At 36.4% G+C, this 27,502-nt stretch overlaps 1 protein-coding gene across 1 annotated transcript in view; it reads left to right on the top strand.

The window, feature by feature from the left end:
• LOC126702074 (LEAF RUST 10 DISEASE-RESISTANCE LOCUS RECEPTOR-LIKE PROTEIN KINASE-like 2.4) overlaps nucleotides 1–26,708 on the top strand; it is a 71,188-nt gene extending 44,480 nt beyond the window's left edge. Inside the window, exons 2-4 of the mRNA XM_050400688.1 lie at nucleotides 17,710–17,810; nucleotides 25,056–25,094; nucleotides 25,378–26,708. Coding sequence (XP_050256645.1) covers nucleotides 17,710–17,810; nucleotides 25,056–25,094; nucleotides 25,378–26,498 — 1,261 coding nt within the window. The 3' untranslated portion in view covers nucleotides 26,499–26,708. The remainder of the gene's footprint in view (nucleotides 1–17,709; nucleotides 17,811–25,055; nucleotides 25,095–25,377) is intronic.
• Nucleotides 26,709–27,502: the final 794 nt, after the last annotated feature.

Here is a 27,502-nt window from a genome sequence, read left to right as displayed (position 1 = left end):
TTTCTTTGGGCTCGTTCTGCCCGTTTATGCTTTCTTTCTATTTTTCATGATTCCCATGGGCTTACTACTTCATTCTTTGGGGCTCCCTTGGGCCCATTTGCTTTCTTTGGGGCCATTTTACTATTTTTAGGCCTCTGGACCATTGTTCCTACCATTCTGGCCCAATAGTCTTTACTTTACTGTTTTCTTTCTCCATCTCTTTCATATTGTTGGGCTTCTTCTTCCATTGGTTCCTTTTTGCCAAAAATGGGCATTAACAACTATATTTATATGCAATAGACTAACATTTACAATCGTAGGAAAGATAAAAAAGATAATAACTTAAAAGCACAAAATCAAATTGCAACCTAAAGTAAAATTCTAAAGAAGTCATAAATACATCAATCTAAGGTAGAGATACAAAAAATAAAAAATTCTCACAAAAATAAAACATGAGAGAGAGAGAGAGAGAGTAATACCCGTTTTCATGTGAGACAATATGTATAAAATAGGAGAGAAAATGTCATATTTATAGTAATAGAATAGAGATAAGAATAGTTAAAATAAAACGAAGAGGAAGAGATAGATGAAGAGTGACATTAAGGTTGAGAGTAGTGGAAAAATGAAAAGGTAAAAGGGAAGTTCTGGTTGGAAGTAGTGGAGAGAAATGGGAAATAGGTAGATGATATGGCTCAATGGGAGCATAGCAACAGTAAATGCTATGCTTCGGTTTTTAGATATTGTTAGTTTTTAGACCCATAACATAATATGTTTAGCCTAATATTAAGTCAAGTTAATTAACAAGTTTGTTAATTAAATCTAGGTTAAACAAATATATGTAAAACAATTATAACATGGAAAGTAAAGAACACACAAATTTGATGACGCAGGAAAACCAATCGGTAAAAAACCTAGGGAGAATTTAACCTAGCTATCCTCAAGGTAAAAATAGATCCATTATGAAAGAATTGAAGTTTGTACAGTAAGACTTAGACCACTAACATCCTATTACTACCTTGTGTAGAAAACTTAATATCACAACCACGTGACAACTTCGAGTCCACGGACTACTTCTTTCCTTGATCTACAGCAACCACAAGTTCTCCTACTTGTGACTTTGAGACACCTCTCAAAGGTTTTAGATCTTCTTGAAAGTTCTTTATACAACAACTAAAGCAATCATCAAGTTCTTGATGTGAATCTTGATCTTGATAGCTTTATGTGTGTTTGAAGGTAAACACCTCTCAGATCTCACAAAAGATTCAACACACAACTCAACAAAGACTTCTAAAATGTAGCTAGGGTTTTTCCTTTTATACTTGGAGTGAAACACTTAACCCTACACGTCATATGGGCTTGGGTTGGTATGAGAATTTTGCAAGAAATTGCTGATCCACGATTCTCGATCGATCGAGTCTAATTTTTGATCGATCGAGCCTTATAGAAATTGAATAGTAATTTCCTACAATTACTTGATTCCAAACTTACATTAAACAAAACATTGAGCAAATCTAAACCTAGACTAAATGTTTTGATCATGATTTGCCAACATATACAAAGAGAAGTTTTAATACAATAGTTCCTTAAGTCTTAGAACCTAACAGATATATATATATATATAGATTGGGGTAAAATCACTAATATTAGGCTTAAATATGATGTGGAACAGAGTTGATTAGTTGGTAATCTGCTTGAAAACCTAATTCGATTCGCAAATGTAAAACATGTTAACTTAAAATACAAGACTTTGGTTGGAGAAGGACATGCGAAAGTCCTTACAAATCATCTTCATAAAAAAAATTTCTATGATCATTTTTAATCATTGGATAAAATGTGATCAAGTGACCTTGGTACGAATAGGAAAAACAAAAATTTTCTATGATCATATTTAATCATTATATTTCTTTTGTTTATAACATATATCGCTAGAAGATTATATCCAAAATACTATTACTTTATTAGGAGTCATCCAATTGTGAGCTTAATAAACGACTACCAACCTAGTTTCTTCACATTAAATAAATAAATAAGAACCTTGTTTCTTTAGCATTTCTAAACAATTATTTAAACTGAAAGAGATATAATGTCTAGTTATGAGCTGGGATAAATTTTAAGGATCCTGGGATGCGTAAAGGATTGTGTTCAAATTAGGGTCTCAACTTACAAATCCTTTTTAATCAATAGATCGATCTCCATCACACATGAACGGAGGTGTTTTTGGCTTTGTTGCTAGTATTAACATTGAGGGGTGTAAAACCCTCCAAATTGCTATTTTACTACCATCTAGGTTGGTATATGTAAAAAATTATACCATCTAATTACAGTAAGTTTTATATATACAACCCACTGTTCACTGGTTGTAAACTTAAAATTTAATATTTTATTCTCTCTCCCCCTCTCTCCTCTCTTCCCTAACTCTCCCTTTCTTCTCTGTCTACCTCTGCTCTTCTCTAACTCTCCCTTTCTTTCTCTATCTCTCCTTCTTTAGTCTATATTTGCCTCTCTCTCTCTCTCTCTCTCTCTCTCTCTCTCAACTGTTTTTGGTTGGGTTGAATTGGTGGTTGCTGAATTTAAGTGGTGGGTTATTTCAGTGCAAGGATGGACCTAGGATTTCAAGTTAGGGGGGCTGGAGTATAAGTTTTAAAAAATCATGAAACCACTGTCCACAATCTAAATAATTTCTAAAACATTCATTTGTATAGCTACGGTAATAGTGTAAATTTTCACAATCAACCGCAAAATATGCCAACATCAGTCTATGTATCATTGTACAAAAATACATTTGTGCTATAGTAATTGTATAAATTTGCAAAATACATTGTACTACAATAATTGTGTAAATTTGCACAGTTACTATAGCACAAATGTATTTTTGCAGAATGATACATAAACTAATGTGAGTGTAATTTTGGGTAAATTGGACAAATTTGGGGTCTTATGTTATTTTACAATTGATGCAAATGTTATTACAATGAAATCAATGTAAAATTGTAGGGGAGGGGGCTCAAAAGTTTTGAATGAGGGGAACCAAATATAAAATTATAAAAAAAATATACCTCTCTCTCTCTCTCTCTCTCTCTCTCTCTATATATATATACACATTTTTTTTCTTAAGGGCCTATTTGGTTGGGGAGATAGAAAATGGTGAGAGGATGAGAAATAATTATTTTCCCTTATGTGTGTTCACTCTCTCTCTCTCTCTCTCTCTATATATATATATATATATACACATTTTTTTTCTTAAGGGCCTATTTGGTTGGGGAGATAGAAAATGGTGAGAGGATGGGAAATAATTATTTTCCCTTATGTGTGTTCAGTTGAAGGGATAGAAAGTAAAGAAATATATATATATATATATATATTGTTGGAGAGAAAAGTGAGAAGATAGAAGAAGTATTTTATATAAATTTACTTTATGTCCTTATTTTATTATGTGTAATAAGCAATTTCTTTGTAATAAAATATTACTTATTTATCGATTAAAATTATTGAAATTATATTTTATAAAAATTAAAAAACTAAACATATTATATTTTTTTCTCTTTATTATTATATTTATTACTTAAAAAAAAAAAAGAGAGAGAGAGAATGGAAAAAAATGAACTTTGGGATTGATACTAAACAAGTAGAATTAGAAGAAAAAAAAAAATGGGATAAAACAGTTTTGATGTCAAGCAAAAAAAAAAAAAAAAAAAAAAAAAAGCCAAAAAGGAAACAATGAGAGAAACCTAGTAAACAAAAAAGAAAAAAACAATGGTAGCATAGACGTAGAGAGTAGATACAGCAGAGTTTGTAATGTTGGCGGATTGGTCCAAACATTTTTTCACAATTCTCTCTCTCATTTTCTCTCCAATTTTAAAAGATTGAGTTTTGGTGGGTCTAGAGGGAAAACAACCGAGCCCTACCAATTTTCTCTCCCCCTCTCTCTCCTAACCAAACATCACTCTTACCTATTTTCTCTCCTATTTTCCATTTTTTTTCCATCCTCTCTCAAATCAACCCAACCAAACATATTCTAAGACTGGGGGGCCTTGGCCCCCACCTAGTTTTGTCCTTGGTTTCAATGGCTGTTGGGTACAAATTGGTGGTGAGTTTCAATTTCGGTATTGAATCAGTGTGGGTCCTTTCGAAGGTGACAAGGTTTGAATTAGTGTTGGTTGTTGAATCGGTGTGGGTTGTTGAATTGGTTTCAATGGTTGGAACTTGTTCAAATCGGTGTCGGTTGTGTTGTTTTGATGGTATGGGGTTGTTTCTGTGGTGCTTGGGCTTCAGTTTTGGTGGCTAGTGGCTAGTGCTTGCATTTGAAATTGTGGAGGTGGTGCTAGATAGAGAAAAGGGACAGAGAGGTAGAGAAAGGACAGATTTATAATATTTTATGGTATAGTTATATTATTTTATTGTGTTGTATGGAAAAATAAAAATTAAGATCTTAGGTGTATTGTAAAATGGGATGGTCTAATAAATAAAGTAATTTTTTAGGTTGTAAAATAGCAACTTTATACAACCCCAGATGCCAATGCTTTTAGTGCATCAAGCTTCCATGTTCTTCTCTGTATTTTTATTATATTTGGGGTTTTTTCTTTTTTGGTTTTCTAGCAGTAGACACATTCAAGCAATACCATCATTGCAAATCCAAGCAAGCACTCTGTTGGTAATTTATAAATGGATAAATTGTAAATTACACCCATAAAGTTTGGGGGTGTTTGGATTTTACATTCTAAAGTTTCTAAATTTGGATTTTACTCCCTAAAGTTTGTGGATGATTGGATTTACACCCTGAAGTTTCAGAATTTGGGGTGTAATATCGAAACACTCCTAAACTTTAGGGGGGTAAAATCCAAATTCTGAAATATTTGGATGTAAAATCCAAACACCCACAAATTTCAGGAGGTAAAATCTAAATTCTGAAACTTCAGGATGTAAAATCCAAACACTTCCAAACTTTAAGAATGTAATTTACAATTTACCTTTATGTTTCATCGGAGGATATAAATAAAAGGATTTACTTTTTACACCAATTCCTTATAGAATTTAAACTATCAATGAAATAAGGATTGACACACACAATACATCCTCATTAACACCCATTAGAAAATCAAAAGCCAACAAATTAAACCCAAACTGAGAAGGCAACAAGCCTCCAACCCGTCAAAGATGTTGCCAACCAAAGAAGCCATAGAAGTTGTAGTCGGAGTTTGGAAAAATACGCCAAAGCTGCAATTTGCATGGTTTTATCTTGAATTTTAGGCTTTTCTTAATTGGTTTGGTTTAGAAGTTTGGATTATGAAATATTGATGGGTTTGAGTTTATTTATTTATTTATTTTTAAATTTTTTTATAATCTTTTATCAAATCAAGATAGAGTTTATAGAAGGCGTAGTAAGTGTTAGGTTTGGTGGTCTTGATAGTGTTTTTCAAGTGGTCATTTCAGATTGTATCTGGGTTTGCTATTTTGGAAAAGTGGTTGGCTTGGTTTGGGCATTTGGGATTGTTACTTGGTGTGGCATTGAATGAGTAAAGAGCAAGGGAAGAAGAAAAAGTCAAGAAATAAATAAATCTTCAGATCATGAAACCATTCTCACAACAAATCCGACAGACTATGGCGGCATGTGGTGGAGTGGAGGTTGGGTGAAGACGATGAAATTTTGAGTTCAGGTTCTGGTCTAATTTGAAATTGAAAATGTTTGTGAAATTTGGAGTTTATTGAGATGTAATTGTATATGGTAGATGTATTGAGTTTTATGTAAAATGCTTATAGGACAAATTTTTATTGGATGATGAAACCATATGTTTTGCATCACATCCTTATCAAATTTTTTTTTTTTTTTTGAGAAGTATCATAGCCTTATCAAATTCGGACTTATTCAATAATGTGATGTGACAGGTGACGGTTGGGAGACCCTTATTGACGACTTTTTGGGGGCGTCCCTAGGCTGCTGCGTCAGTGGGAGACCCTGTACTTGGTGCGTTTACTTTCCATTTTATCTTTTTCGTTCATCTTTTTTCTTGGACCGTCCATCCTGACCTTTTTTTTTTTAAAAAAAAAAAAAAAAAAAAAGTCAAAGATTGTCCAAAGTTGGAGAGCAGGTTTGCGGAGTGTGTTCTCGCAGCCACTGAGTATGCGAGCACTATTGACAACTTTGACGATTTGGTGGATCCTAGGACCTTAGCCCATCATTGCTTGGGACTAGAACCTTCCCATTACATTCTTCGTGCTATTTGTTGCGAAGAAAAAAGTAAGTTTCTTTAGGACGAAAGTAGATCATCCATCTTTCCCTTTCTTTTCTCCCACTTAACTCCACTATTTTTCTTGTTTGCAGAAATGACAACCAAGTTTAATCAGGAGTTGGATGCCGAGAAGCAATTGGTGAAGTAGAAGGACGAGCTCTTGGCGGTGGCCGGCCAAAAAATGAAGAACGCCGTGGCCAAGGCCGTCTGTGCTTTTCAAACAATGAAGGAATACAATGCCATATTGTTTAGCTAGTACTTTAAGGGGTTCAAGTTACTCAGGAAGTACCTGGTGAAACATGGTCTAGGATTAGACTTGGAGGACCTGGATTTTAAAGCTGTGGACAAGGAGATTGAAGCGGATGAGGTCACCCAGGCATCCCCAGCTGCTTCTGCTGCTGCTGATGATCCCCTAGAACCCAAGAAAGATGGGAATGATGCTCCTGTAGCATAGTCTTTTTTTTTTTTTTTTTTTTAGAATGCCCTGCCTATTTTAGGGCTTATGGACGATCAATCTTTTTGTGCCCTGCTTGTTTTGGGGCCTTTGAACAATCTATAACTTCTTATATATGTATATATAAGTATGCTAATTTACCTTGTGTTTGTGTTGCTTGTAAGTGCTTCTCTTTTTTGCTTTTCATCGTTTTTTAGAGAAATATTTATGTTTCCTGTCATTTATTGTGAACTTAGAGAAATATTTGTGAAAAGTAATTGTTCGTCCACTGACCTTGTCAGGCTAGTCTAATCTCTTTAGCGTCCATTGGGGACTTGCGAATTTTGTTGTTCCTTAGTGGACAACCTTCTTCCGTCCTGGGGGTTTCTTAGTGTGAATTGTTGTCAGGAAGACTTAAATTATGTTTCCTCATGTTTAGGCGACGTACATCTTGTCATCCATTGTCTAGACAGTGTACATCCATTTAAGAAATCTTATCGTCTTTTGTTTGGACGATATACATCCATTTAAGGAATCTTATCGTCATTTGTTTGGATGACATACATTCATTTAAGGAATCTTATCGTCTTTTTATCTTAGTCGGGGTTTCCACATCTAGGCGGCGATTTTAGTTTGAGAGAGCGATAACCAGAATATGTGAATTGTTGAGTAATACGCTTATTCGTAATACAATTGGACTATGGTTCCTATTCATAATACCTCTTTAGGTGCTCAACATTCCATGGACGAGGTAGCTTGTTCTCGTCCAAATCCTCCAGGTGGTAACTTCCTTTGTGAGAATAGTGGATGACCTTGTAGGATCTTTCCTAGGTTGGTCCTAATTTTCCTTGTGCTAGGTCCTTCATTGCAGGAGTCATTTTTCGAAGGACGAGGTCTCCGATGTTGAATATTTTGAGCTTTACCCTCTAGTTGTAGTATTCGGCCATCTTCTGCTGGTACTTGGTCATTCTTTGGGAGGCTTGGCCTCTAACTTTGTCTAAACAATCCAGGTTCAGTTTTAGTTGATCGTCGTTACTTTGTTCGTCAAAGAATTCCCTTCTAAGGCTGGGATGACTGCTTTTGTTCCATAAGTTAGGTTGAAGGGCGTTTCTCATGTTGGGGTTCACATTGTGGTCCTATAGGCCTATAGAATGCTTGGTAACTCCTCAGGCCATACTCCCTTTACCCCCACTAATCGGGCCTTGATGATTTTTAGCAAGGTTCGATTCGTTACTTCTATCTGTCCATTGGCTTGAGGATGTCCTAGGGATGAATATTTGTTTTTGATGCCTAGGCTTGAGCAAAAAGACTTGAATCCATGGCTGTCGAACTGACGACCATTATCTGAGATGATCGTCCTCGGGATCCCGAACCTGCATACAATATTTTTCCATACAAAATTCTTTACCTTTGCTTCTGTGATTGTTGCCAATGTTTTTGCTTCTACCCATTTCGTGAAGTAGTTGATTACGACGAGTAAGAACTTTACTTACCTCTTTCCTTGTGATAGAGGGCCCCTAATGTCGATCCCCCATTGTGCAAATGGCCAAGGTGAAGAAATGGTCGCCATTTTCTCTCCTGGGACTCGTTGGACATTTCCATACCTTTGGCAACTATCACATCTCTTGACGAAATCTGCTGTGTCTTATTGCATTGAGGGCCAAAAATAGACTGCCCTCATGATCTTTCTGACGAGGGACTTTGCCCCCATGTGATCGCCGCAAACTCCCCCATGCACCTCTTCCAACATATTTGGCTTCTTCCTCTTCAACACATCTCAAGTAAGGTTGGGAGAAGCCTCTTTTGTAAAGCTCGTCATTCAGCATTGTGAACTAGGCAGCTCGTTTCTAGATCTTCTTGGTTTCCTCAAGATTTGGTGGTAATCATCCATCTTTAAGGTAGGATAGAATTGGGCTCGTCCATCTAGAGCGGGCATGCACAGGGAAGGTTTGAAATTCTTCAATACTTGGAAAGTTCTGTTCTTCCAGTCTCCAATCGGTCACCTTTGCCTAATCATCTGCTAATGCACTTTAGGCCACTTCGTCTGCTTCAGCATTTTGATCTTGTGGGATCTATACGAACTCTACATACTCAAAGTTGCTCACTAATTGATTCGTCAACTTGAGGTACTTTTGCATTCTTGCCTCATTTGCTTCAAAATCTACCTTGAGAGCTGCGAATCACTCCTTAGCAAAATGTTTTTAGCTCCAAGTGCCTGAGCTATCCTTAGCCTAGTCAATATAGCCTCATACTTTGCTTTGTTATTGGTTACGAGGAATTTGAGTTAGACTTCATACTTCAAAACATCTTCCTCTGGGGAAGTGATGATGACGCCTGCTCCACCTTTCTTCTATGTGGATGATCCGTCTGTATGGATCGTCTAAACTTCTTCCTAGTTGTCTTCATGTTTAGGAGCGGTGAATTCTGTTATAAAGTCTGCTAGTGCCTAGGCTTTTATGGCCATTCGGGGGCGATATTCTACATTAAACTGACTGAGCTCGGTGGCCCATTGTACCATCCATCCAACAACCTCGGGTTTATTCATTGCTTTCTTAATGGGCTGGTTTGTCATTACTATAATTGGGTTAGCCTGAAAGTATGGACGAAGCTTTCTTGATGCCATTATCAGGGTGAAGGTAATCTTCTTTATCTGTAGGTATCGGTCCTTAGCTCCTTGAAAGGCCTGGCTAATGTAATACACTGGGAGTTGTATCTTGTTCTCTTCTCTGATAAGGGCCGCGCTAACTACAGTTGGGGATACGGATAAGTAGAGGAACAAGTCTTCCCCCTCCTTCAATAGACTCAAGAGTGAAGAGTTACTTAAGTAGCGCTTTAACTCCTAGAATACTGCCTCACACTCATCCTTCCAGGCAAAAGCCCGTTTTAGGGTCTTGAAGAAAGGAAGGCATTTGTCTGTTGCTTTTGAGACGAACCTGTTGATGGCTACTATTCTTCTCGTGAGAGATTGCACTTCTTTGATCGTCTTTAGGGAGGAAATCTCGAGGATAGCTCTCATCTTTTCAGGGTTGGCTTCTATTCCTCTTTGTGATACTATGAACCCGAGGAATTTCCCTAAGGAAACCCCAAAGGCACATTTGGATGGGTTCAACTTCATGCTGTATTGTCTGAGTGTATTGACCATCTTCTTAAGGTCATCCAGGTGATCCTCTTCTTCTTTGCTCTTGACGAGCATGTCGTCAATGTACTCTTCAACGTTCCTCCCAATCTATTTGTTGAACATCTAGTTTACAACCTTTGGTACGTAGCCCCCGTGTTCTTTAATCCAAAAGGCAAGACCCTATAGCAGTAAAGCCCTTGGTTGGTGATGAAGGCCATCTTTTCCTGATCCTCCTCTGCCATTTGTATCTGGTTGTACCCAAAGAAGGCGTCCATAAAAGTAAGAAGCCTATGCCCGGCTGTCGAGTCCACAAGTTGGTCAATTCTGGGCAGAGGGAAGCAGTCCTTTGGATAGGTGTTATTTAGATCTGTGAAGTCAACACACATTCTCCACTTCCTATTTGCCTTTTTGACCATGATAATGTTGGTCAACCACTCAGGATAGTAGACCTCCCTGATGAAATTGGCAGCGAGCAACTTGTTCACTTCGTCCATAATTGCTTTGTTCTGTTCAAGAGCAAAAACTCTTCTTCTTTGTTGGACAGGCTTCTTCTCAGGGTTCACATTCAGGCGGTGTTGAATGATGTTTGCTAGTATACCTAGCATATCTTCGTGGCTCCATGCAAACACGTCTAGGTTATCTTTCTTCGTTTGGACGCTTAGACTTGTCCCTATCTGGGTTGTCTTTGTTGGATCTCCTTCAACAAATTCTATTGTTTCTAGTTTTTCGGCAGTTTCTGGTGTCTTTTCCTCGATCAGCTATGTATGGTTTTCTTTTGAGGCTAGGACTGCTTGGTAACATTCTCTTGCCTGCAACTGGTCTCCTTTTATTTCCCCAACTCTTTATTCCATTGGAAACTTCACCTTCAGGCAATATGTGGAAGTGGCCGCTTTCCAATGATTGAGGATAGGCCTTCCTATAATCATATTGTAGGACGAAGGTGAGTTTACTACCAAAAAGTTATGTTTATTGGTTACCTAGAGGGGGTATGAGCCAGCCATGACTGTCAGTGTTACTATCCCTCGGGGGTGCACCTCGTCTCCTCTTAAACTGAAGATGGGGGATTCAAACGGACGAAGTCTCTTCGAGTCTACTTTTAATTGCTGGAAGGCAAAAAGGTAAATGATATCTGCTGAGCTTTCGTTGTCTACCAGAACCTTTCTGGTATTGAATCCTTCAATCATAAGCATGATGACCAACGGGTCATCATGAGGCTACTTTACACCTCTGGCTTCTTCTTTTGAGAAATACATATCTTGGGCCGCTCGCCTTTGCTTTTGGGGAGGCATGCTATGAACATTGTTCACTTGTTGCTTGTATGACTTCCTGAAGGACTTGAATGATCCTCCTGTAGACGGATCTCCTGTGATGGTCTTTATTTCTCCTATAGCACTTTCTGGATGAAGGGGCATTTGGTCCTCGTCTCTCTAAGAGCCTTAGTGTTGACCTTTGCTAGCATCCCTAAATCTAATGGAATCTTCCTTCTTCACGAACTTCTACAGCTTCCCCTTTCGTATAATCTCTTCTATCTGCTCCTTCAGGTTTCTGTAGTCCTCTATATAATGCCCGTGATCTTTGTGAAAATGACAGTATTTCCTCTTGTCACGCACATTAGGCTACGAGTGTAATGGTCTGGGCCATCTGAGATAGTGTTCGTCCTTGATTTGCACCAAGATCTGGTCGACATGCATCACTAACTGTATGAACTTCACTGCAAGAGGGTTTTTGTCATCCTTTTGTCTGCTCCCTTCAGCATTCTATCGATTAGCTCGATCCCTTTTTCTTCCTCTTCAGTTATCTTCTTTATCTTTCTTCTTCTCCTTGGGTTCTCTACTCCTTCTATTGCTACTAAGGCGTCCTCGGCATTCATGTACGTTTGCACCTTCAAAAGCATCTCTGCCATCGTCCTAAGGGGATTCTTCGCCAAAAAGACCACAAAATCTCTAGACTTCAACCCAGCCTTGAAGGCTGTTAGCTGTACTTTATCATCTGCTTTGTCCACCTCCAAAGTTCCCCGTGTAAAATGTGTTACATATGATTGCAAGGTTTCCTTTTCTCCTTGCTTGATGGTGAGCAAATGGTTAGCTGACCTTTTTGGACGTTGCCTACTGACGAAATGACGGAGGAAAGAGCTGCCTAGTTGCTCGAAGTTATTAATGGATGATGTCAGTAGTTTGGTGAACCATGCCCTGGCTGCCCCTTTGAAGGTAGTAGGGAAAGAGTGACATAGTATTTCGCCAGGGGGCTGTTGGAGACCCAAAGTTGTCTTGAAAGTGTTGAGGTGATCTAGAGGATCCTTCAATCCGTCAAATGGCTCGAGTTAGGGCAAACGAAACTTTTAGGGTACTCGGCATTCTTGGACCGCTAGGGTGAAGGGTGAGTATGTCTTCCTGACCATTTTGTCCAAGCTTCAGTTTGTTTTCTCTTTGATAGCATTTCTCAGTTCGTCCATCTCTTTTCTCATTTCCTTGAGAAGATTTGATCTTGCCCTTTCTGGGGTGCTTGGTTGTTTTCTTTGGCTGTCCCCATCCTCGTCTCGGTTGGTCTTCAAGCGATTATCTTCTTGTTGTAGTCGCTGCCTCATCTCTTGGTTCTGCCTGGTAAGTTCCTCCACAGTGGCTACAAGTGTTTGAATTTGTAGAGCTAAGGCTGCAGGATCTTGGTTAGTGTTGGATTCCATCTAGACTTGTAAGTTGAATGGAATAGTGATTTCGGACTAAGTGTGAAAAAGTCTTTCCCACAGACTGCGTCAAACTGATGATGTTCGAATCGTCAGTCAAAATGATCGCCTAAGAGGGAAGTCGTCCACAGCCAATCTGATCTTGAAAAGATGGATGATGAAAGGAAGAAGAGTAGGTCACCGGTGTGGTGCTTGCCACATAACCTCCGATGCTAAAGTCAGAATAGCTAGAATGAAAGAAGAAGTATTAGAAAATCAATGTGTATGAGCTAGAGTCTTTTTTTGTGTACCTTTGTAGGTGTGAGGTATCTGTATATATACTTGCCTCTTTTTCCTAGCCGTTGGGGAGTGTTGTTAATGGAGGCTTGAATGGGTTATTTGTAATGCTTCCCTCAGATGTTAATGGGAGGGTTGTCAGTGCTCCAACGGTAAAGAGATTTATTGTGACCCTGTAACGTATGCCTATAATGTATGAACTGGCAGGCCCTTTCTATGTCTAGTGGGTTCGAATGGTGACGGAGTGGAATGGTTTCTTCGTCTGTTGATCCCTTGTCTGGACGAGGAGGTTTTCTGAGGGAATTATGGTCGTCCATCAAAACCAAGTTTAGAAAGGAAAAGGTTGATGGAGTTCAAAAGGCTTAGAGAAGAAAAATGCAGAGCAGTAATGGCGAGAAGAAAAAGAGAAAAAGTAAAGAAGGAAAGGTAAGGTTAAGTGGTTTAAAAAGCTAGACTTGGGAAACTGAAAATCGGTGGGAAACCCAAAAGACCCTCGAAAAAAACGCTACCATCCACCACTTAGAGTGCGCCACGTGGCCACGACACGTACGACGCCACCACTCCGTATTAAATGCAGACACAATAGGAAAAGCACTCAAGAGTCACATCCGAGCAAAGGACCTTTCATATTCTCAAGATCGTCATCACGCAAGAATGATCTCAGAATAAGGGGGCAACTAATAGAACAAATAATTATCCTCGTCCAGAGGAGCCAGCCTGGATGAGGTAGAGTGTCATAATGACAACAATTCAATGCCCCGACGGTTATGTATCAGAGATAAGATCGTTGGAACCTCCATTAAGGTTGAATTAAGTAGGCCTAAGGCATTACCAAAAAAGCTTTCAAGTCACCATTCAAGGAGGACAATGGCTAGTAAGGTGAGTCTATTTATAGGACCAACCAAATCCTAGATAGGGGAAAGACACATTGATCACCTCTTACTCTGATCACCAAATTCTTTCCATTTTCTAAGCTCTGTTCTTTGACTTTACCATTGGAGACTTCGTGGCTGGCACCACACCAGTGACCACCTAAGAGGATCCCCTTTCTTTTCATTGATCGCATAGGAGGTTGGACGAGCTCGTATTGGTTTATCTAGACAAACCCAACTACTGACGATCTCAACATCATCAATGACTAGGCGAGTTGCTAGGATATCCATCAATTAATATGATATTGAGATTCGAATATGTTTAAAATAATTTCTAACCTTAAAAAGTTTACTAGCCGAGTGGCATGCAAAGACATGAAATTAGGGGCCATATATGTCATTGTCTGGTGAGATTGAACAACGCAAAATTGCGTTGAAATTTCAACGTGAGATAAAATATCATTTTCAACCATTGTATATATATTGAAGAAACAAAAAAAGTGAATGCGTCCAATTGTTGGAAAGATTCACGTTGCTTAGAAGTTGTACTAGATTTTTTTTTGGGTGAATGAACATCTTCACCTTGTAGTGTAGGTATTGGTTAGATTCTCTTATTGTAGTTTGTTTATTGGTTAGCTTTTCACGCGTGTATGTGTATTTGGGCCAGGATTTTAGAGAGGTTGTTGAAGAGTCCTAATTAAATTGGTCAAGTATGACATTTTTTAAGGTCAATTATATAGCATGTGGCAGGCATGGTCAACTAAATTAGCAAGCATCACTTTCTAAAAAAAATAAAAATAAATAAATTAGTAAGCATCAATCTTAGATGGTACAAGCCCACAAAAGAAAAAATGAAAACAAACTTTTAGGGATGAGACAGTGGGATAGCTAGTTTTTGCAGATTTATATATATATTATAGATCCTTTAAAAATCATGAAAAAGTCTGTTCGGTTTGGAAGAAATTATTCATGCCTTCAAAACCAGGCATATAATATAACCATCTAAGCTCCTCAGATCTTCAAACACGGCTGTTAGAAAAATATCTCCATATCTTGTTCATTTTGAATTTTGATTCTTTTCAGTCATGTTTACATAATCCATTGCAAATTTGCAATATCTGTCCAATTAATAAAGAATATTTTTACGCCTTTTCCTTTTAACTTGTTTTGGAAAAGTAGTTTATGTACTTTTTTTTTTATAGGTAAACTGTAAAAGGAATTAAAAAACAAGTTGAACTGTAAAATTCATATAAAATGCTGTTCAATATTTTAGAAGGTAAAAGACAGAAAAAGAAAAGAAATGAAAGGAGAGTACTATGACTTGTTTGGTAATGTTATATATTCTAATAAAGTTGATTGTATTTTTTAGAAATACGTACGGGTAAAAAATACATTAAAATACATGTAATATTGTTTAAAAATTGAAATAAATTGTTTAAAATGCCACACCAAACAGCTCTATATTTCTTAATTTGTATACAATTAAGTTCAATTATAATATGGATTTCAAAGAAATATTTAAACACGTCACATCAACCTATAGAAAAGTTATTCTCCAAAAAAAAAAAAAAAAAAAAAAAAACCTATAGAAAAGTTAAATAAAATTGGTAATTGCGACGAAACAATAGATTAATTGTAGTACTGAAATAGGTAGGAAACTTTGTTGTTTTGTTTTGTTTTGGCAATTTTGTTGCGTCTTTCGTTCGCCTTCACATTCAAACAAAGATTTGTCACGCTAGTTGATCTCTCAACACTAGGGATGGCAAAATAAACCCAAACTCATTTGTCCACCCAAACCCACTCACTCTAATTGAACCCAAACCCATCTAATTATTAGTTGGGTTAAATAGGCATCAATCCAATTAAACCCAATAATTATTGGGTTTTAACTAAAAACCCATTGAGACTCATTTAACCCAAAAACAATATATCCAAATACAACCCAGCCCTTCCCATTAAAAAAAAAAAAAAAAAAACCCCTAAGACGTTTCAATGTTTGAGGGTTTTCATTTTCCTTCATTTTCTCATCAAACAAACAGTTCAAACAGAGAGAGAGAGGGATTACGTTTACACTTAATAGAGAGAGAGAGAGAGAGAGAGATACAATGAAAAAATAATAAAGTAAAAAGAAAATTTTTATTTATTTATTTACTTTTTTAATATTCTAGCATCTGAAAGAAAGTTTGAGAGAGAAAAAAAAAACAAAAAAGAAAATATTCCCAGTAAAGTTAAAAAAAAAAAATCTCTTAATGGTTTTTGCTGTGGTTGTTGAAAGCTAATGAGAATTTTGGATTGATCGATGAAGCTATGGCAATGAGGTGGTTGTGGAGGAGGTTAGGGTTTTGGATTGATCGATGAAGCTACGGCGATGAGCTGGTTTGAAGAAAAGGAATGGAGGTTAGATCATCAGAGGCAGCGCATATCGGCGATAAGATAGCGAGTGGTTCTCCTCTCGTGCTTGCGATCACGAGGACACAATTTTAGGTCTGGTTCATTCACATTTGCTCGAGCATTTTGCTTTGGACTTGTTTGGTTCAGCTCGTCACAGTTTGTGAGCTGTGGCACCCGCATTTGGTCATCGGAATCACCAATTGGATTTCGAGCTCCGTTGAGCTTAATGTCAACGAAGAATTTCTATTTGTTTATAGGACATTTGCTTTCGAAATTCTAGGAAAGTTTTGAGTTTGAAATAACATTTCTTTGTATTTGTTGCACTGTTTGGTTGCCAAGAAAGTGAGAGAAAATAGAAAAGAAAAGAAAATTTTTTTTTTTTTTGAATTTTTAATATAATTGCTGACATGGATGTGTTATGTGGAATTTTTTAATTCCAAGAATGGAGACTAGAGAGAATGGAAAAGGGAATCCAAAAAAGTATTGAGATTTTTAGTTTAATGACATTTTGGTCATTTTGATAATTGGGTAAATTGGAGTTTACCCATAATAATTGGGTTGGGTTGGATTTGAGTTAAAAGAAAATTAGTTAAATGGGTTTTAATGGGTAAATGGGTTTTATATACCAAACTCAATTATGCCCACCCCAAACCCATCCATTTGACATCCCTACACAAATCCAAATCAATATTCTTGTTTTAATGGGTAAATGGGTTTTATATACCAAACTCAATTATGCCCACCCCAAACCCACCCATTTGACATCCCTACTCAACACAAATCCAAATCAGTATTCCTCTCTCTCTCTCTCTCTCTCTCTCTCTCTCTCTCTCTCTCTCTCTCTCTCTCTCTCTCTCTCTCTCTCTCTCTCTCTCTCTCTCTCTCTCTCTCGTGAATGCTATTGTATAAACATGGTCCACTTGTTCATTGTACATAAGAGGGTTCGTCTCATTTATCTATCATTCTAACTCTTTCTAGTCTTGGTTCAACAATATGCGGCTGCGTCATATGCATTACCTCTCAATCACCCTTTACTAATTTTCTTCATAATCTTCTAAATATGGATGCCCGTCATCTAGCTCTCTCTTCCCTCATTACCCTATACTTCTTATCCATACTAACAGCATCGTACTGCACCGACTATGAACGCTTTGCTAATTGCAGTCGTCCCCATGAGTGTGAAGCATCCAAAACGTTTCTTACCCTTTCTGGGGATGTGATCGACCTGAATATTGCGGTCGTGAAGGGTTCAAACTCGAGTGCCACCACAATGAATACCCGATTATCAGGTTTGAAGCACTAGATTTCCGCGTACTAAAAATCGACAAATTTTTTCCAATCATGACCATTGCAAGATTGGACCTCTGGGATGGTTCTTGTCCTCAAAACAACTTCAATACCACTTTGAATTTTACCAACTTCGACTATAACGCTTCAACCGATCAAAACATAACTTTGTTCTACGACTGCCCTCCTCAAGTCAAAATACCGGCTCGACATAGGTTTACTTGCAGATCAGGAGATACTGAAACGGGTAATAATGCTTACTTTGTTGAAGAATTCCTCTCGACGAGCCAACTTCAGGACTTTAAGCAATGCAATAAAAGAATCCGTGTTCCAATTTTACGGGCTGCTCTTATGAACGATCCTTGGAGTGGAGTCCCGGCACTTCGGCAAGTATTGATTTGAGGATTCGATGTGGACTACAATCCCTTGCACGATACTACCTCTGCCTGTAGTGGGTGTGAGCATTCAGGTGGGCATTGCGGTTCTAACGTAACACATCAATTTGTCTGCTTTTGCCCTGACGGAGAGCGCTCTTATAGCTGCCCAGGTAAAAATATGCTTGCTCTTTTCTCATCTCACTTTCCTGGATTAGGCTATAGCATACTTCTTGTTCTTTGTTTGGTTTTGATGGTATATACTTAATGTTCTCAGCTATAGGCCTGTAAGGCATAGTTGATCCTTCTTTAATTACCTCTTTTTGGGCAGTCGGCATAGTTAATACAGTAATTGCATACCATTGTACTGGTTTGTTTTCTTTTGGGGAATGTGGGTCAATCTAGTAGGCCAATAACTTGATCCTTTGTATTTCTAATAGACGTCTTACCAACAGACCACTTTAAAAAAAAAAAAAAAAAAAAAAAAAAAAAAAACAATAAATTCGAGTCACCCATAGAAGAAGTGTGAGAGATGCAAATTCTAATTAACCCACCTATAATGTCTCTTTCCTATACCAATCTGCAAAAATTTGACTTTCAACTTCATCTTTCTCAACAAAAGCTTGTAAAGAAAAAATTGTATAGGTACTCTTCCCCTAGAATAGCACCTGTTATCTTTTTAAATTTTTAATTTTTAAAAATTATTGATTATTTCATGGATGAATATCATCTATTAGGCTGTTATCAAGTTGATGTTGAAAGTTGAAACCTACACTTTAAGCAAGAACGAAGATGGTTAAGATAGTTAATCACAGCTTGAATATTTATAATATATATAAAATTGAAGTTGTTTGATAAATATTATTTTTAATTTATTATATTATGTTAGAGTTTTCTATTGTACAGATTACGGACTAGTATTACTCTATATATATATATATTTTTTTTTTTTTGATGAACAGTATTACTATATTTCTAAAGTAAAACATAATGTCAAAAATATGAATAGCATTAGCCATTAGTTCCTTCCTAAGTTCGTTGTATCAACCAAAAATTTTCCCGATTGACTGGGTCATACATGTTGACTAGTCTTGATTTCCAATCTTGTTGACTTTTATTTATCTAATGGGCCCCAGAGAAACTATTCTTTCATCTCTTACAGCCATATATTTATAGATTCCACCTTAACATCTTTAACTCATAAACGGTCAAAAAGAGGAATTGCTGGGAAAATTTAGAACTCTATCAATTGGGACTCTACAAGCCAAAACCAAAAACCAAACCCTTATCTGAGAACCGAGAACAAATCCCAATGAACTTCAATTCAATGTATGGTTTTGAATATTTCTTGTGACAAGAAAAAATTGCTGAATATTAGTCACTAACTACTCTTCAGATCATGCTGTGAGAAGCAGCCTGGATTTATATGAAAGTAGCAGATCAAACCATGATTGTGCTAATAGCTATTATGTCATAAAATACTAGTACACAAATGATAGATTTTTTAATTATTTCAATCTCCCTTAGAAACGAAAAAGAAATAATATGTGCTAATAAATTATCTGAAAAGGAAACCACTGTATAAAGAATTAAGTGAGGTTTGATGCTTTCTAAAATAGATTTGATGATTTACGAAATGGGGCTATAATTTTTAAATTCTTGAAACACATTAGGAGCCTTGAATATTCTTGATCGTTTTCTAGATTTCTATGCATTTTGATTTCACAGGCCAATTGTTAAGTTCAACTCTTTCTTCTCCGTCAATATTGGAAAATTATGGACTTTTGAATTCAATTGCTGTAACAAAACTTGTTTGACTATTTATGATAACTCTCTAATACACTCAACCACTCCTAAAGTTGAAGGACAATGATATCCATCTAGCTCTCTCTTCCCTCGTCACCCTCTCCTTCTTCTTAGCAATATTGCCACCATCTTACTGCACCGATGATGCACGATATGTTGAGTGAAGTCGTCCCTATGAGTGTGAAAGAATCAAAAACGTTTCTTACCCTTTCTGGGGAGGTAATCGACCTGAACATTGTGGTCACCAAGGGTTCAAGCTCGAGTGCTACAACGATGAATACCCGATTATCAAATTTGAAGAACTAGAGTTTCTCATTCTAAACATCAACCAAGCTCAAAATATCATGACCATTGCAAGATTGGACCTCTGGGATGGTTCTTGTCCTCAAACCAACCTCAATACCATTTTGAATTATAGTATCATCTTTAATTACGCTTCAACCAACTTTGTTCTACGGCTGCCCTCCTCAAGTCAATACACTTATACCGGTCCAAAATAGATTTACGTGCAGCTTGGAAGGTAGTGATGCAAATAAGAACGCTTACTTTGTAAACGAATTGTTAGCAATGATCCATAATCCAGGCCTTGCGCAATGCAGAGAAAGATTCCGTGTTCCAATTTTACGAAATGCTATTATTGATGAGTCTGCGGGTGTATCCATAAACTTCATGAGGCATTGAATCAAGGGGTTTGAAGTGGACTATAATGCCTTGAATGTTGCCTGTGGCGGGTGTGAGCATTCAGGTGGGTATTGCGGTTCTAATGTAGCACACCAATTTGTCTGCTTTTGCCGTGACGGAGAGCGCTCTTATATTTACTCTCTTGGTTTGGTTTGTTATCGGTGATTTTGATGATGAAATTAGAATTACGTTTTCCCTTTATAAAAAAAATAAAAAATAAATAAAATCAATGATTCAAGTAATGATAAACTTTAAAAAAATATGTTAATTAGCAATTAGTGATGAAAATTTAGCGAAGGTGTACTGACATAATTATTCTAAGAATAATTTCATTGTTGGTCTGGTGTTAGTAGAGGCGAGCAGATCGTTCGACCATGGTCAGAGCTTTGTAGGTGAAAGTGAAAACGTGAAAATGCCATCATTTTTTTTTTTTGGGTAGAAGCCGTGAAAATGCCAATATATTGAACTTGGGCTCTTAACGGGCTCCGGGCTGTTCTACGAAAAGGTTATTGGGCTCAACTCCTTAAAGCAAGACTTTTAATTTCTTTAGAGGATGGGCGTAAATTTATTTATTTTTTAAAGATAGTGGCATCCAATTTGCCAACTCTGACCTATAAGGTTTCTCCTTTTTAGTGCCCGTTTGTTTCCGCATTTTGAACCCAAAAAGCGCTTTTTGAAAAAGCCAAGCCAAAATATGCGTTTGGTTAAGCCTAAAACGCAACTTTTTGATAAAAGTTGCGTTTTGGGCATAGACCAAAAATTAGGAGAAACGCGGAAATTTTTATGGACTCTCAGGGGTCCATAAATGAAAACGCGCAATGCGCGTTTTCAGTGGGTTACCGTTGCAAAATTAAAATTACGGAAATACCCATCACAAACCCACGGTCACAATCCAAAAACACATACCAAAAATACACATAGACAGACAGAAATAAATAAGAAGAAGAGGAAGAAGAAGATGAAGACGAAGATTAAAATCATTACCCAAAACACAAACCACAATCCAAAAATACAGAAATCAAATAGCACAAACCCATGGCCAAACAACCATAAACACATAGAAAGACAGAAAGAAAGAAGAAGAGGAAGAAGAAGATGAAGACGAAGAAAGACTGAACCCACAGTGTTCACTTCAGGTCGTGAGGCTTCTCAATTTTCAGTTCAGGTCCGCGAGCAATTTGCTTCATATAAGTCAAGAAGCGGAAGTGGAGATCTTTTGGAAATCAAGTGGAAAAAAAAAAAAAAAAAAAAAGAGAGAAGCAATTGAGAGAGCCGGAGAGCTTTGGAATTGAGAGAGCCTTCTGGAAACAAAGGGAAAAGGAAAAAGGAAAAATGAAAGAATGAGAGAATGAGAGAGCCTTCTGGAAGGTGGAGGTGTGGGAAAAAGGAGAAGATGTGGACAAAATAATGTACACGTGTGTGGTGGATAAAATACAAGAGAAAAAAAAAAAAGGAAAAGTATTAGAAATCACAATTTCAAAATATGACCACAATATTTTCACAATATTTTCACAATAAATTTTAAGTAATTAGCTAATATTGATGAGTAAAAATATAATTTCAGTAATGAGTTCAAATTAGAACTAGTAACAACTTTTCACATAAGATTCTGTTATGATTCTTGTGAAAGTATTGCAAAAAATATTGTAGATGTAACACTTTTTGTTGAAAAATATAATTGTTGAAAATGAATAGAAAAAGAAAAATAAATATTAAAAAAGAATAAATTTGATTACAAAATAAAAATTTAAAAAGTGGATAGGCAAAAGATAAATGTCACTGTTGATTGTCCAAACAGCACAAAAATTTGTCTAACCTGCTGGAGATGCTCTTATATATACATTGTCCTTTTTGGTAATTTATCCCTCAAACTGTCACTTTTATAAGTGCTAGCCAAACACTCAGCTTTTTCAAAAAGCACTTTTTAACAGTTTTTACCAAACACTCAACTTTTTGAAAATGCACTTTTTCAATTATGCACTTTTTGAAAACTCTACTTTTTCATTATGCACTTTTACAAAAAGCTAAACCAAACTCACCCTAAACTTATAGAATAGAACTTGGACTTATTTCTTTCCTTTATGGTCTTCTTTTTCTCTATTTGGATAATTAATATTGTGAAAGAGTTTCTTGGCTCCCCCAAATGGAAGATTCTTTGCTTTTTTGGATAGGCTTCAGGTTTGGTTGAATCAAAACCTAATAGGCTTTCTCAGCATAATACGGTGAAAAATATTTTACTCATTTTACTATGTTTGTTTTGATATAAAAAGATAATCAATTATAAAATATTTTACAATCGACTCTAATATTAGAGCAACAAGACGTAAAATGTTTTACTCTTAAAAGTTAAAACAAGAGTAAAAATTTTTACTTCTTCGTCACACGCACAAACCAATCCCCCACCCACGCACAGACCAACGCCCACCATTGCTTCTTTCCTCTTTCTCTCACACAAACCCCCTCCTTTCTCTTTGGCATAGTACCTTAGGACTTTGACCGTCGGTATAAATGTTTCTAGTAAGGGTGTTGTAGCGGTAAGTGTGGTGCAAATTGACAATGATCCATGACCACCACCCTTTCATGGTGTAGATTGGCGATAAGGGTGTTGGGGGCTCTCTCTCTCTCTCTCTCTCTAGGCTTCACCTCTTAGATCTTGGTGGTTGTGGTTGCGGAGGTCATTGTGGCTGGGAGGGTTGTCAGTGTTGGGTTTGGTGTTGTCAGGTTTGGTTTTGAGTTTGGTGGTTGGGTTTGATATTGGGCTTTCGTAGCTGGCATGACTTTGGTTGGAGTGGTTTGTGAGTTTCAATGGTGGCAATGGGTTTCCGATGTTATTGGTGGCTGATTAAGGGTGGGATTTCTTTGATCTCTTATTTTGATTTTTTTTTTTTCTTTTTGAATTTCATTTGGTGTTGTTCCTTCCTATAGGCGGTTTGACTAAAAAACTCCTAAATAAGTTTCTATAATAAGAAAATAAAACCAAAATTTAAAAAATTCCAAAACCGAAAAAAGATATATAAAAAATGAAGAATAAAATTTAAACCGTATAAGCTGCTCTTCAAATAAAGGTCAAGAAGGTCCATTTAAGTTCTCCGAAACTTTTCCTCAACGTGTTGGATGGTATCCCATTTGTTAAGCTTGCCTGGAAGGAGTCGGCAAGACCACAATTCCGTGCATTGTCATGTCAATACACGCAAGTCTATGGATGAGTGGAAATTTTTTGTAATACAGAATTGAATGGAAAAGTTTAGACACCTATTTTAGGCGATTTTGGCCTATTAGCATTGATTTTTAAAATATTTAGGCTCGAAACACTGTTTGAGAAATATATAGCAATATACCACTTTTTTAGGTACTCGAGCTTGGCAAGCTCGAGTACCATGTTTTTTTAATCCACTATCGCCCCATATTCAAGGAGCCCTATAGTGGCGTTTTTAAGCCCTATAGTGACGTTTTCGGGCCCTATAGCGGCGTTTTCCTGCAAAATTTTTTTTATAAGTCCGCATAACAGGTTCAAGGGGCCCTATAGTGGCGTTTTTAATCCCTATAGTGACGTTTTTGGTCCCTATAGCGGCGTTTTCCTGCAAAATTTTTTTATAAGTCCCATAAGGGGCCCTATAGTGGCGTTTTTTGGCCCAAAAACGTCACTATAGGGCTTAAAAACGCGACTATAGGGTTCCTTGAATATGGGGCGATAGTGGATTAAAAAAACATGGTACTCGAGCTTGCCAAGCTCGAGTACCTAAAAAAGTGATATATTGCTATATATTTCCCAAACAGTGTTTCGGGCCTAAATATTTTAAAAATAAATGCTGGGCCAAAATCGCCCCTATTTTATCATACACGCTGTATTGTTATAGATCCAAATAAGTTTAGTAAATCTATGCGAAAGAGAGCGCGTGAATTTTTGGATGAAATTTTCTTTACCCGTAACGTAATTAATTCCAAGGAACAAGTCTAAAAGGTAAAGGCAGAATGGTGGACCCAATGAAGATTGAGAAATTATTTGTGCTGGTAGCATAGTACCAAAATATGTTTGGCTTATAGAAAGTAGTCTAAATTATAAAGTATTTGTGCAGGTAGCGTATTATTATTATTAATTTTTTGGTTATTGCTGTAGCTTTGTTGCAATAAAACTTTTTTTTTTTGTGGTAACTATTCTGTTCCTATTGGTTATTTATTTATTTGGTAATTCTTCTTTTCTCATTTGTTAATGTACACTGTTAATATAGTATCTATAATTTTAGACATGATGTCCACGTTTAAAATATAAAATAGTTTATGTGAATAGATAATGTACAATAATGAGTGTATGAGAATAATGCTCTTATTTATCGGTAAACACAGTACACAACCCCTCTCTCTCTCTCTCTGAGAATTCTAATACATCTCATCTTATTCTTTTCTCCATGATCTTCTACACATGGATGCCCTTCTTGCTCTGTCTTCCCTCATCACACTTTCCTCCCCCTTAGCAATTGTACCACCTCACTGCGATGACGATGAACACTTTGTGGAGTGCAGTTGTCCCTATTACTGCAAAAGCATAAAAAACATTTTGTAAACCTTTATTTTTGGGGAAGAAAATCGACCTATATATTGCAGTCATGAAGGGTTTGAGCTAAACTAACACGAAAATCAATTCCTGGTTTTTAAATTTGAAGGACTAAATTAAGTTTTGCATACTAAACGTCAACCAATGTCGTCGTACCATGATCATTTCAAGATGAAAAATACTAAAGTTATTGCTGGGATTCAACTATTGCCGAAGATTCTGTCATGGAGTAATGCAATCATGTGAAAAAAAAAATATGCATTTTAAAATCTTCTTTACCTAATAGAAATGTTCCATAGAGGAACACAAGAAGTTTTTAAGTATAATTTCAAAATTATTTTTTTGCCATTATGTAATGAGTACTATATTTTCTCTGCAGGCCCCGCTAGCAGGACCAAAAAATTGAAGCTGATTATAGGTAAGATACAATAGAAAATGATCATGTAGAACTAGAGAAATTATGTTTTGCAGTTTCACCAACCATTATTGGTCTTGCTCATTCTAAAAATGTTATTAAGTCCATTTGCACCAAGGTTCATTCAATTTTGTGAGTAGACAATTGCATTTCTCATTCATGGGGAAGAAGGCTTTGAGAAGAGGGTTGTCGGGGGGTTTAGATTATATCTTATTTTAGTTATGGTGTTAACTTATAAAGGGGTCATAACCTCCACCACCTGAATCATGTTCGAATTTTTCTACAGGTGTTGCCGCTTCAGGAGTTGGAGTATTACTAACCTGCATCATTATTTTCTGGTTTAGAAGTAAAAGATCAATTATTAAGTCAACAAAATTTTGGACGAAGAAAACAAAGAATGAGCAAGATCTTGAGGCCTTCATTAGAAAGTATGGACCACTAGCTCTAAATAGATATAAATTCTTAGAATTAAAAAAAATGACCAACTCTTTTAGAGATAAACTAGGTCAAGGAGGTTTTGGTGGCGTGTACAAAGGAAAGTTACTCGATGGTCGTCCTGTTGCTGTGAAGGTCCTTAATGAATCAAAAGGAAATGGAGAAGAATTTATTAATGAGGTTGCAAGCATTAGTAGAACTTCACATGTTAATATTGTTACACTCGTAGGATTTTGTCTAGAAGGTCAGAAAAGAGCTCTCATCTATGAGTTCATGCCCAATGGATCACTTGAAAAGTTCATACAAGATGGCAACCTTGAGAAAACCAGTTCACATTTAGGATGGGAAAAATTGTTCCAAATTGCAATTGGAATTGCTCGGGGGCTTGAGTACTTGCACCGTGGGTGCAACACAAGAATCTTGCATTTTGATATAAAACCACATAATATCCTTCTGGATGAAGATTTTTGCCCAAAAATCTCTGATTTTGGACTCGCTAAACTATGTATAAGGAATGAGAGTAACATATCAATGACTGGTACTAGAGGAACAATTGGGTACATAGCTCCAGAAGTGTTTAGTAGGAACTTTGGTGGAGTTTCACACAAATCTGATGTTTATAGCTATGGAATGATGATTTTGGAGATGGCTGGAGGAAGAAATAACACTGATGTTGGAGTAAGCCAGACTAGTGAAATATATTTTCCACATTGGATTTATAAGCGTCTCGAGTTGGACAACGATATAGGATTTCTAAGTAATATGACAACAACAGAAAATGAAATGGTGAGGAAGATGATCTTAGTGGGCTTGTGGTGCATACAGACAAATCCATTTGATAGGCCATCCATGAATAAAGTGATTGAAATGATAGAAGGAAACATAGAAGCCTTGAAGATCCCTCCAAAGCCTTTCTTATGCTCTCCTCCAAGATCACTTGTAGAAGAATCCTCCACCACATCAATGCTATGAAATTATATTTATAGATAAATTTCTTCTTGTGTAAATATTGTTGTGTTGTTCTTGCTCCTTAGGTCTAAGTGTGACTATGAACCTTTCTTATATAAAAGAGAGAGACTATCTACTTCATTGTCCCTTAATCTTTAACCTTGCTTTAACCAAAGAAAATCTCAATTGTATGACAATAATAAGGGTGATTTCTTTTGGACAAATTTTGGGTCTTATGTTATTTTACAATTGATGCAAATGGTATTACAATGAAATCAATGTAAAATTGTAGGGGAGGGGGCTCAAAAGTTTTGAAAGAGGGAGCTAAAATATAAAATTGTAAAAAATATACCTCTTTATATATATACACTTTTTTTTTCTTAAGAGTCTGTCTGGTTGGGGAGACAGAAAAATGGGAGGATAGAAAAAATTGAATTTTCCCTCGTGTGTTTGGTTGAAAGGATAGAAAAGTAAGGAGATGAAAAACTTTTTTTTTTTGGTTCTTGTTGGAGAGAAAAGTGAGAGGATAGAAGAAGTATTTTATATAAATTTACTTTTATTTCCTTATTTTATTTTATATATATATAAATATATATAATAAGTAATTTCTTTGTAATAAAATATTGCTTATTTATCCAAATTCTGAGACTTCGAAGTATAAAATCCAAACACCTCTAAACTTTATGGGTGTATTTTATAATTCACCAATTTATAAATTACCTACAAAGTGCTTGCTTGAATTTGCAATGATGTTATTGCTTGATTGTGTCTATTGCTAGAAAACCAAAAAAGAAAAAGCCCCAAATATAATATAAATATAGAGAAGGACATGGAAGCTTATGGCTCTAAGAGCATTGGCATCCGGGGTTGTATAAAAATTGCTATTTTACAACCTAAAAAGTTACTTTATCTATTATACTACCTCACTTTAAAATACACCCAACATCCCAGTTTTTATTTTTCCATACAACACAATAAAATAATATAACTATACTATAAAATATTATAAATCTGTCCTTTCTCTACCT

This window comes from Quercus robur, chromosome 10 (genome assembly GCF_932294415.1).
Source record: "Quercus robur chromosome 10, dhQueRobu3.1, whole genome shotgun sequence".
Lineage (NCBI taxonomy): Eukaryota > Viridiplantae > Streptophyta > Magnoliopsida > Fagales > Fagaceae > Quercus > Quercus robur.
Note: the sequence above shows the minus strand (reverse complement) of the source record. Positions and strands in the feature narration are given on the sequence as shown.